The sequence below is a fragment of the Homarus americanus genome, unplaced genomic scaffold, assembly GCF_018991925.1.
Source record: "Homarus americanus isolate GMGI-L3 unplaced genomic scaffold, GMGI_Hamer_2.0 scaffold19691, whole genome shotgun sequence".
NCBI lineage: Eukaryota > Metazoa > Arthropoda > Malacostraca > Decapoda > Nephropidae > Homarus > Homarus americanus.
The window spans coordinates 22912-35765 of NW_024733818.1; the positions used below are offsets into that span (position 1 = coordinate 22912).

Genomic DNA, 12854 nt, shown 5'->3' on the forward strand with positions numbered 1-12854 from the left:
ATTAAGACGTGACAATAATAAAGGTTAAAAAGACAATACTATAAGCAAGACTTTTACAATAATAAAAACTCGAGATCTGAAATATATCATAAATTAAGATATATAAACAAATCACCGATATAACGTTCGTTCCTTACCACTGGCGGAGATGACGTAGTGCTCCAACTGATAAGACAGAAAACGGAAATAACTTTGGTAAGAGGATGACCGAACTAAAGTAAAAATAGCAACACCTGTACCTAAATTCTCTTGATATTTACCTTCAAAAGTATCATCACAATTTGTAGTAAAGCTGTATTATTTTTCTGTCGATTAGAAATAACACAAACTTAAGGGACAATGGGCAATTTAACCTAAATATGTAAACTAAAATACTGGTGAATAACTGAATAATCAAACGGAAGTCATGTCTTGTAAGTCATAAATAAGTATCAGGATATCAGGTAATATCAATATAGAACAAATATCTGAAAGTAAACCGGAAATAAATTTCTAAACACCGAGAAACGTAAACAGACGCTTAAACAAGAGAACCACAGCTGTGCCTCAGAGCTGCACCGAGACAAAGAATACAAGGGAGACCAAGAAAGGCTTCATTAATTAACGTGTAGTGAAGGGTACTCACCTATACCAACAGATGCCAGCCCCGATGACGCCACACACAGCCACGGCGGTGCAGCCAGCAACCACAGCTAAAGGAAGAGGAGGTGGATGTCAACAGCCTGGTCTTAGTGATAGGAATAAATTTTATACATAAATGATACAAGTACATTACATTACACACTTATAAAAGAAAAGTATAGTGAATGATATACTTAAGGGGGGTAAAGTACACTACATTGCATATTTGAAAGGAGATATGTACAGTCAAAGATACAGAGTGGATAATAATAACTATATTAACATGGCTGAGCCAGTTGAGAACCCGAGCTCAGGATCCATTGTAACCCACATGAAGGCGGTCGAGAAATAATCCCCCGTAATATTTACCTACCCGCTTGTTACATCTCTTAGCGTACAGTTACACTTTATTGTTCCGTCTCTTTACACTCGCAGGAGTTAAATCCTTTACTACTCTATTTTTGGATGCGACTGTGTATGACGCGTGTTTGTTCAGGATATATTTATAGTCGGGCGTTGAAAGGTTTATTAAATATTTCTGAAATACTTTTGCCTTGGTTTCTCCTCCCCCATCCCCCAGATTCTCTACCCCAGTCCAACTCCCCTACCACGGCCCACTCTCCCTAGTCTCCTCCCCAGCCTCCTAGCCCCAGTTCACCGCACCCCAGCTTCCTTGCCCCAGCTCCTGTACCCCAGCCCCTTCTCCAGCTCTTGTATCCAAGCCGCTTCCCCTAGCCCCCTCCCTCAGCCTCCTCTACTCCAGCCTCCTCTTCCAGCTCCCCCCCCAGCTCCTTCCCCCAGCCCCTCCTCCCCAATCCCCCCTCCCCCTATCCCCCAGATCCTCTACCCCTGGGCCTGTAACCCCATTCCCAAGTCAGCTCCTAATAGACATATTGACAGATTCATCTATTTTCAGGTTTCTGGCTGCAAATGCAATATTCCTTTGTACCTTCATTGCTTCATTCTTGTTTTGTGTTACTCTGGTCAATATATATTATGTCATGGCATTAGTAAACTCTTATACGGCGTCTGTGTTTGTTTACTTGTCCTTCCTGTCGTGGGTTTGAATAATAACCATCCTCGTCTCTCTCTACCTTGAGTGAAAATTTCCTCTCTGACTATTTTGAGCAACACATTGGAATCTTTCATCACTGTGGTGCGCTTTGCATGGTAATAACTTAATATCCACAATGGCTCTGTTCTTTAGTAATGTATTCATGAATATTATATTACGTTTTGTGCGGCGTCAGGGCCTGAGGGTCGTCCGCTGGTGGAAATAATAGACTGGCTCAGTGTGTAAGACGATATAGTGCAGTACCTGGAGAGGGTGGCACGGTATTATGGGGTCACTTCAAGATGGCACGGAACTATTTTTAGAACCTGTGTCCGTACACGAGACGTTCATGCGTGTGTCTATGTGGTACAAGAATAGTTAGTATTATGGTATCTGTCAACGTTTATGGTGACTTCTGGTACAAAACTTTCTCTGGGGTCAGGAGACTCACGTGCACTGATGTACATTGTTTAGGGTTCATCTTAAGGTTCACGGTTCACTTATCAAGACATCGTGTATATACAGACTGAGTCACCTGACTGTGTTTACTCGATCACTGGGCCCCAGAGTAATGACGACGATGACAGCTATTAAATAGATGAGGAAGGAGGATGACCACGGTGTTGATCCTTAACAGTCAAGTACAGTGAGTTTTATCACTGTAACGGCAGTATACAGTTATCCTAGGAGTGGTACACAGACGACTGACTGACCTTAAAGTGGAGGACACCATCCCTCGTAAAGCTGAATATTAACAAGTACTTCAAATTGAGACAAACTCCCAACAACATTTCACTAACAGGTTCATATTATACATTCACGCGGTATAAATAGAAGCGAGGGTACAGTGGACGCTACCAGAGCCCAGCCGTCCCCTGTGCAGAGCCTCTACTGCATCAAAAACTCCCTTGACTCTGGTAGTTTATCCTTGTAATGCTGGTGTGTGTGTGTGTGTGTGTGTGTGTGTGTGTGTGTGTGTGTTGCTGAACTTAATGATGACGTACTGACTGTCACCACCTTGATCATCACAACCCGTCTTAGTTATCATTAATGGAGATACTGTACTAAACATCACACGGTAACTTCCTTGTGTAAACGAGAGCGTGAGTGACTAAATAGATCCCAGTCCTAAAATGATCCAAATGATTCCTACTCCTAATGGGCACTACTCCTAATGGGCACTACTCCTAATGGTGCCTAAATGCTATGTCTTTAGGTCAAGGTGGGGTCTCTTAGAACTGGGGTCCCTTAGAACTGGGGTCTACTAGGACTGAGGGCTATTTGTGTAGCTCCGGCAGGTGGACTTATGATGCCGCCACCGTCCCGCCACCACAGGTACCCGGGACATTAAGTTTAAACTCTTATATTAGTTTGTCCCTTTATGAGACTAGTACTGGATCCACCCATACTGCTCATAACAACAACTGTATGGATGAATGACCCGGGAGAGAATATTCCGACAAAGAGGCAACAGGACTGCAATTAAGGCAATAGATTTACTCGATATATATACGCACGCACATTGTCCTTGTTTCATACAGAGACTGAAAGGGATGACAGACGCTCGGAGTTTTATACTCTACTCTGGTGATAAAGTCATAAGCACTGGCATTAATACTACTACTACTACTACTACTACTACTACTACTACTACTACTACTACTACTACTACTACTAATACTACTACTAATAATAATAATAAAATAATAATAATAATAATATCAGCACGAGTATTAACACTGGAATATCTGGTTAAATTATTAGCATGAATTATTGAAGCGTCAATATTGAATTTCAGACTAATTGTTGGAGCTGGCTGCTAAAAGCTACTTACTGTATTGCTCCTGAAATATCAACTGTAATGATGAAACACGCGGACACCATCTCTCTCTGTCTCTATCTGTCTAAATTTACTTATGTCTCATCTTATTTCCTTATATATTTTCGTATCTCTATTTTCCGAGCTAATTATCTCTCTCTCTCGCAATATCTCAGTTTCTATCTCTCTACTTCCTCTCAGTTTCCATCTAATATGTATTGATGTCATTTATCTATATGTCTCTATCTCTTTCTCTTGCTAACCCTTGTCACTCGCTCCGACAGCTGTACACTAGGCCCTGCTGCCTCACTCACCGCTATCTTCCTCACCACCAGCAACACTTCTCCCCCTAGACAGCCGGCCATCAATATGCTTTCTAGTTCAGCTGTAAAAATCGATCATTCTTGAGGAAAACTTTTATATTCTTGAATGATGAAGAACACTGAATATACAAACGTTATTCATATCTACCAGCTGAGTAATTCATCATCTTTAAGGAGACAAGACGAGTTTATTCAGGGTTTTATTCATTTCAGTTTTAATACCTTCAAAATGTAGTGTTAGTGATTTGGTCATTCATTTATGGTTACTAACAACACAGACACCACCTACACACAGTACCCTACACCACCTACACACAGTACCCTACACCACCTACACACAGTACCCTACACCACCTACACACAGTACCCTACACCACCTACACACAGTACCCTACACCACCCACACACACAGCACCCCACACCACCCACACACAGCACCCTACACCACCCACACACAGCACCCCACACCACCCACACACAGCACCTACACCACCCACACAGCCCTACACACACACCACACACACACACACACACAGCACCCTGGCCACAACACACACACACACAGCCCCTCCTCCTCCACACACACACACAGACAGCCCTCCTCCTCCCTTCATACACACACACACAGACAGCCCCTCCTCCTCCTCCTCCACACACACAGACAGCCCCTTCTCCACAACACACACACAGCCCCTTCTCCACATACATACACACACAGACAGCCCCTCCCAACATACACACACAGACAGCCCCACAACACACACACACACACACACAGCCCCTTCTCCACAACACACACACACACACACAGCCCCTCCTCCTCCATACCTAATCAAAATTCTAGTGTGTACCAACAACGTACTGGAAATACTACGTAACACCTGACCACTAGGGTTTGATAAACACCCTTTGGGACCTCTACTCTGTAATCCCTTTTTCACTACCGCTCGCAGGATGAGTATGGGGTGCACAATAAACTAGCTGCTGCCTGCAACAAAATTCAAATTCAAAATTCCCTCCTCCACAACACACACACACACACACACACACACACACACACACACTCAGACAGCCTTAGGACCCGTCATGTCACCCACCTGTGAAGTAGAGGTCACTGAGGTGAGGCTGCTGCTGTTGGTTGGCGTCGTGGATGGCATAGCTGGATTCTTTGGCCTCAGAGGGCGAGTGACGCAGGTGCATATAGTTGACCGCCTCGGGCTGAGAGGTCGCCACTGTGGACAGATGAAGTGTGTTAGAAGGAAATAACACGAGTAAGAAATACATACATGTACTCTGATCAATACCCCAGTTTATTTACCCGATGATTAAACACCCAAACACTATACCTGGGGAGGTTAAGTTAAGTTAAGTTAAGTTAGGGTGTTTAATTATAAGGTGAAATATGCTGGGTGCCTAAACTGGATGTACTCCATATAATGTGGTCCACACAGGAGGATGGTAAGTGGCGCAGCAAGGAAAGAGGTGATGAAGGACTCCAGTATTATGATAAAAATTATAAAAAATGTGAAATAAAGAAGCGATGTTCAAGGTGACCTGTGCCCACCAGACGACGCCAGGCCACTAGTGCTGGGGACCATTCGTATTGGAGCCTAATGGTAATAATTAGGTTAGGTTAGGTTAGGTTAGGACCTTCAAGGACTGGGATCATCCTGTATGAACAAGACCCCGGCTTACCTTTTTAGTCTGACAGTTAGCAGGCATAGGGCAATTAATTAACTTAATCGTTAACTTCTACAAGTTAACGATAAAGTTAACTTAACTAGTTAACCTTTAAAATACCGGATAATTTAATTTATATTAACCGAATTCTTATCAAATTAATCGATAAACTCCGATTAATTCTCGATTAACTCCTTATAAGAAATAACAATTATGTAATATAAAACACAGGGACCCTTGAGCCCAGCGGTGAACGACGCAGTGTGTCAGGCTGCCTCACTCACTGGGTGTGTCAGGCTGCCTCACTCACTGGGTGTGTCAGGCTGCCTCACTCACTGGGTGTGTCAGGCTGCCTCACTCACTGGGTGTGTCAGGCTGCCTCACTCACTGGGTGTCAGGCTGGGGTGTGTCAGGCTGCCTCACTCACTGGGTGTGTCAGGCTGCCTCACTCACTGGGTGTGCACTGGCAGGCTGTGGGTGTGTCAGGCTGCCTCACTCACTGGGTGTGTCAGGCTGCTTCACTCACTGGGTGTGTCAGGCTGCCTCACTCACTGGGTGTGTCAGGCTGCCTCACTCACTGGGTGTGTCAGGCTGCCTCACTCACTGGGTGTGTCAGGCTGCCTCACTCACTGCTCACGAGTAGGAGTGTAAAGAAGAAAATAAATCATTCTCAGCCCCAAAAAACGTCTGTGATATCAACCAGGTAACGAAGGAAAGACTCAACCAATGGAACCACTAAGTAATTTCCCTTCCACCCACACCCTCTACATGGCATCTGGAAGCGGGGTGGGGGAAGAGGTGGAGGAGGGGTGGAGGAAGAGGTGGATGCGGGGTGGAGGAAGAGGTGGAGGAGGGGTGGAAGAAGAGGTGGAGGCGGAAGATTAAATAAGGGTGAGGTAAAGTCCAGTCACTGATGAAGAGACAAATTAGATGAACCTCTTAATCTCTTTAGTATGACGTCCTTCACTGTGTGTGTGTGTGTGTGTGTGTGTGTGTGTGTGTGTGTGTGTGTGTGTGTGTGTGTGTGTGTGTGTGTGTCAGTTCATCAATTTTCTCCAATTTCAAACAGATAAGGTGGAACAGTTAGTACCATTAATGACTCTCAAGGTAGCTGAGATTAATCCATCAACTCAAGTCTCTTCTACCTGGAGCAGCTGCGCGTCGCTCGGTGCGTAACAGTATCAAGAGTTGTTCCTTGTACTGTACTTGTGTATGAATCAACCACAACAAATTATCTAAAACTTGTTTCGTGTTTTCATTAAATTTTTGCCAAGTGTCAAGCATATTTATAAGCTTAATAAAGTGATCCTTATGTTTCATTGTATTTTGACTTTTGTAAATAAGCCAACAGTTTAGGTCTGGGAGGAGTGGTATCTAGTCTAGTTAATCCATATACCTTAACTGTCAGCCTGTCTAGTGAAGGAATAATATCGTGTTACTATCTCGTCTCTTCTTCCATGGAGTGTGGGTCATGTTTACACTAGATCTCCTCAGGAGGTGGGGGTCAGGCAGTGTTGACACCACCAGGATGGGGAACTTCAACAAGCTTAGATTGAAGGTCTTCCTGCCTCTTCAGTGCGTCATTAAGGACTGCTATAAACTTTGGGCTCAGAAGGAAGCAGAATGAGGCAGAATATCAAAGGACACGGTCGGACGGAGGCTCTGGCTGGTGGCGATATAACTTTAGTTGCTAATGTTCCTTACGGAGTTCAATAACAACAATTAAACGGGGAATTTAAAGTCCTCTGTAACACTAGCAATTTAATTTTTGATAACTAATTAATTATAAATTCATTCAACTGCAAGTGAAGGGTCTCAAGACACATGACATTTCAACTGTGTAAATTGACTTAAAACCTTAAAAGTTCAAGTGAAATTTGACGTAAAGCACAAATGTTGTATATCAGTGGCAAGTCTAGCAAACTGTTTACATAATCCTGTTTTTCTCTAGCTATACCCGTATATTGCCTCCATAGACGAATGAATCCTCAGCCATAAGCATTTAGATAGGTCGTTCAGAAAATTAAAATAGAATGACTTAGCATACAATACGTAGTCAATCTTTTTCTCGCCTCTCACACACTGCATTATTTAACACATAGTGAGGTAAGAAGCTCCTGGTCCCTCAGTTAATACAATACACAAAGTGACTCTGTGGAAGCCATGTGACTTTGGTTACTGGTGGACCATGCAAGAAACAATTTAACAACAGTAGTGATGATAGACCCGAGTAGTGTCCAATAACAGACAATTATAGCTCGTATATTACCTGATTAACGCAACTCACTTCTCTTATAAACTCATAGGAACTAGGGAATCATACATTGTTTTTGTTATTACTACTTTCTAGATACTGACAAAGCGTAACAATAAAAAAACGCCTGACCAAACTTTATTACAATGACCAACAACAGAAGACACGGATAGAGAATGATAGATGACGCTAAAGGAGTAAGATATCCTAATTTTGTCTTGTAAAGGAAGAAGCGAACATACTTAGATGAGAGTAAATCTACATACAATAGCTCTGTGTGTAAAGGGATGGTAGCTATTGACTCGTGGGCCAATTCAGTGGTCCCGCTTACCACGTAACGCCTTTTGTTTGATATAGAATGATGACCTATAAGAGAGAGAGAGAGAGAGAGAGTATCACTGGCCACTACTAGGAGAGTGTCGTGGGCGGGCAGCGGCGACAGAAACGCACCATTAGCCTACACAAACAAGACTGGGCCCCGGGGAGTCGTGATCCAGACGGCAATGGGTAATTCCTGTTGCCAGACCTCCTGGCGTAATGGACCATTTGGTGGGAGGATTTTCCAATTTAATCCTAACCGGTTTCCTCACAAGGTAAACAAATTACTACATTCAAGATCCGGCTCAAACACATCCTGCACGTGTGTGTGTTTTAAATAGAATGGTTACTATAAGACATTCTAACATGCAAAAAGATTCAATAAAACTCCCAAAATGGGGAAAATAAATGAACAATACAATTTTCAGATTAAAACATTTACCGACAACAAATTCAGTGAAAGGAATATTAAACGATGTCATTGTTTTCTCCCAATGAGGACATCCCCGCGACTACGACTTAATGGAATCTTTCAGACGTTCATACTTCTTCCCACTGCTGGTCCTCCTCCTCCTCACCAACCCCCATCACCGTGTACTATACTCCCCATTAACATCCCCCAGGTTAACCATACATCTTCTAAATATTCAAATCTTTTCCCTTTTCCCATATGAACGCCTCATTACTACCACATTCCTCCTCATCCTCACACATCACAGTAGCTCTCCCCATCCTCACACATCACAGTACCTCTCCCCATCCCCACACATCACAGTACCTCTCCCCATCCCCACACATCACAGTACCTCTCCCCATCCTCACACATCACAGTACTCTCCCCATCCTCACACATCACAGTACCTCTCCCCATCCCCACACATCACAGTACCTCTCCCCATCCCCACACATCACAGTACCTCTCCCCATCCTCACACATCACAGTACATCTCTCCCCATCCTCACACATCACAGTACCTCTCTCCCCATCCTCACACATCACAGTACCCTCACCCATCCTCAAACCCCTGTCTTGGCACACGTGATACACCTGGCTCCTCACACTTGGTCACCTGAACACCTTCATATGGCATTAATGAACCTTCACTTAACCTGCCCTCAATATTATATTCAGTATCTAGGTCGCTGGTCGTCTCCACACTGTCACCTAGATGGCATGTTTAACTTACTATGTGTCACCTAGATGGCATGTTTAACTTACTATGTGTCACCTAGATGGCATGTTTCAGTATGTTTCACCTAGATGGCATGTTTAACTTACTATGTGTCACCTAGATGGCATGTTTAAGTATGTTTCACCTAGATGGCATGTTTAACTTACTATGTGTCACCTAGATGGCATGTTTAACTTACTATGTGTCACCTAGATGGCATGTTTAAGTTACTATGTGTCACCTAGATGGCATGTTTCAGTATGTTTCACCTTGTCACCTTTGCTCTCATCTAACACAACTCAAGAGACGTTTATTCACCTTATTTATGATCATGAAGTCACATATGTTCCTCAACTGGGTTAATGAATGTATACATGTAAGTGTGTGTAGGTATGTCAGCTTTGTGTGTGTACGTGTGTAGGGGTATCGGTGTGTAGATGCATCGGTTTGTGTGTAAGTGTGTCCGTGTGTAAGTATATAAGTGTGTCCGTGTGTAAGTGTGTCGGTGTGCATGTGTAGGTGCGTAGGTGTGTAAGTGTGTCCGTGTGTAGGTGTATCAGTGTGTGCGTACGTGTCTCAGTGTGTCCGTGTGTAAGTATATAAATGTGTTGGTGTTTGTCAGTGTGTACATGTGTCGGTGTGTACGTGCTTCGGGGTGTAAGTGTGTCAATTTGGCGGTGTGTAAGTGTGTAATGTGTCGGTGTGTAGGTGTCAGTGTGCATGTGTACGTGTGTAGGTGTGTAAGTGCGTCCTTGTGTCCGTGTGTAAATTATATAACCCTAACCAATAATATTTCCATTAATTTCTGGGTAATTTCATTTTGGCAGCGCTGGTGGAGTGTAAACCTGACAGTGACGGCTACTGATTGATGGACGCACAGAGGCGGGGATTAGGCTTTATTTGCCTCGGAAAATTTTAAATGTTTATACAGATATTTAGTTATGTGGATGAGGAAAGGTGGAGGATAAATGGGTCTTAAGACTTAGAAGGCCCAAGTCTTAGTAAGCCTTAGTCTTTGCAAGCCCCAGCCTTACTAGGTCCCAGGCTTAGTAGGTCCAAGTCCTAGTTGGCCCCAGTCGTAATAGACCCTAGCTAATCACATCTGATTATTATTAAGATTGAAGCTTTAAACTAGTTATTAGTATTGGGACATTATCGTAATGTAATGTAACATAAATACTAGAGCTGGGGCCCTGTTCTAATGGGCCCCAATCCTAATGGTTAGATTAGGTAAAAAAAATCGTCAGTTCATGGTAGAATGACGAAATCTCCTGGTAAAATGGTTGCTTGTATTGTTTACTTGTTTATAGCCTTATATTCAACCGATAAAAATATACGTTAAATATTCCTGTGACAATTATCGAAACACAAATGACCAAAAAACTTACTAAGACCAACTACTTGTTTATTTGTGTTTTACATTGGCCTAAAAAATATTTATTTCTCACCTTTTTGAGGCGCCACCGTCGTCTCTGCTTCTTCTGCCGTCTTCGTGTTTTTATCGACATTATAATCGTCATTTTCATCCACCATGAGGCGCTTGATCTCTTCCCGCCCGGTGTTCTCCTCCTCCATCTCCTCCCGCTCGCCTTCTGCTCCCATCAGCCTGGGGTCCAGCCGCCGGACATCGTACACGGCCTCCTCAGGATACCGACTATACGGCAGCCGCGGGAGGAACTGGGGTTGATACTGGTCCTGCTCCTGGGGTCGTCGGGGTTCGTACCTGTACTGGGGTTGGTACTGGGATGGGTCCTGTTGTTCCTCATCCTGGTATTGGAAAAACTCCCCCGGGTACACCTGCTGGGGTTGGAGGCCGAGGTCTTGTGGCAGTAAGCGAAGGCCCTCCTCCTCCTCCTCGACCTGCTCGGGGGGCTCCACAGGCCGGAGGGAGGAGACGGGCAGATAGTAACGCTGGTCTTTTGGGGAGACAGCGAAGTGGATCTTCCCATTCACACCCTGTAAACAATATGTGGCGTTAATAGGTGTAGACAATAAGTTGCTACCTAAAGTGTAGACAATAGGTAAACAAAAGGCGCTAATACAGTTCATGTAAACGATAACGTTGCTTAATGTAAACAATAAACAACGTTAATACGTGTAAACAATGAACTAAACAATAGATAGACGTTAATATCTATAAAGAAAATGTAATGTTAATTCATAAAATCATCTGATGTAACAAAGGGTTTAACTTATGAGACAGACAGACAGACACAAAGAGAGAGAGAGAGAGAGAGAGAGAGAGAGAGAGAGAGAGAGAGAGAGAGAGAGAGAGAGAGAGAGAGAGAGAGACACACTTCAACAGTTACCCTTATCATTGACTTACTTACCATAAATATTAAACACTCTAATGGTGTGTCCAGGTAGGTTAAGAGGATATGGACCAGGCAGGTGTATAAGTGAAGCTGAGTATAAGTTTGCTTCAGCCCAGCTAATACCTTTTACCTGAAGCGCCATTACCGTGAATTGCGCCAAATTAGAATTTTTACCATAAACTTAGGGAAATAACTTTAAGGTAATCCCTGACTACCCTTTGAGGACGATGGTTTAAGCTTTATACCTAAAACCATTATTATCATCATCAAAAGGTTTTACCTTAAACCAACGCTTCTATAAATAGTGTCGTTCTCTCATATGCAAATCTTGTAATGTTAATCAGCTTTAGTTGTGATTCATAGGAGAGGAGGGGAGGGGAGAGGAGGGGAGGAGAAGGTTAGGGGAGGGGAGGAGAAGGTTAGGGAGGGAGAGGGGAGGGAAGAGGGGTGATTAATGCTGCAGGGAATGGGTGATTAATGCTACAGGAATGGGGGTGATTAATGCCAGGAATGGGGTGATACAGGAATGGGTGATTAATGCTACAGGAATGGGGTGATTAATGCTGCAGGAATGTGTGTGTGTGTGTGTGTGTGTGTGTGTGTGTGTGTGTGTGTGTGTGTGTGTGTGTGTGTGTGTGTGTGTGTCCAATACTGCGTTCAATATTAACCACTAGACTCCCATAGGACTCCCATAGGACTCCCATAGGACTCTGGTTGGGTAATGTAGTACTCCTGAGATGGGCAACACTAATGTCAGTTGAATAGTCACTCCAAAAACTATCTAAACAAAATTTTTGAAAAAAAAACATGACACAACGGACGAGGGATTTTGGCAACCTACCGAGACAACAGGAGTCAGTGTTTGTTCTGAAATTCATCGACCTTCCCAAGTACAGATAGTTTGTACTACTATTGAGAGGAGACAACTAACCCGAGAAACATCCTATTAAGTTTCGCTAAAACTAAACCAGATGTTTTTGTTGAATCGGAAGTGTGAAACTTTTATGGCAACAGTTGAGTGGATAAAGAAAAAAAAACGAAAAACGTGGAGAGTTATCGTATATCCAGAGCGATAACAAGAGGAATCATTAGTGTTCCAGTTTTGTCCTGAAAAACTGTCCTGTACATGCACATGCAGTTGTACAATACACATACAACATAAACGAGTTCTGCCTGTGGGTCTCATAGGCTCGTCGGCCCATATTTTGCACACAAAGAAACAGCAGCGTGGGCGGCACTGTATTCAACCGCCTCCACTTCCCCAACTGTAAATTTAGGTACTCGTTTACAGCTGGGTG

The 12854-nt window shown here is 43.5% G+C and overlaps 1 protein-coding gene across 3 annotated transcripts in view; it reads right to left on the reverse strand.

Annotated features, from left to right (window-relative positions):
- Window positions 1-601: 601 nt before the first annotated feature.
- The window catches only part of LOC121870045 (involucrin-like), a 90561-nt gene continuing 78308 nt past the window's right edge, over window positions 602-12854 (reverse strand). For all 3 annotated transcript variants that reach the window (XM_042371785.1, XM_042371784.1, XM_042371786.1), the window contains 3 exons: window positions 10690-11197; window positions 4915-5049; window positions 602-692 (listed from right to left, as the gene is read on the reverse strand). In XM_042371785.1, the coding sequence (XP_042227719.1) occupies window positions 622-692; window positions 4915-5049; window positions 10690-11197 (714 nt within the window). In that variant the 3' untranslated portion in view covers window positions 602-621. The remainder of the gene's footprint in view (window positions 693-4914; window positions 5050-10689; window positions 11198-12854) is intronic.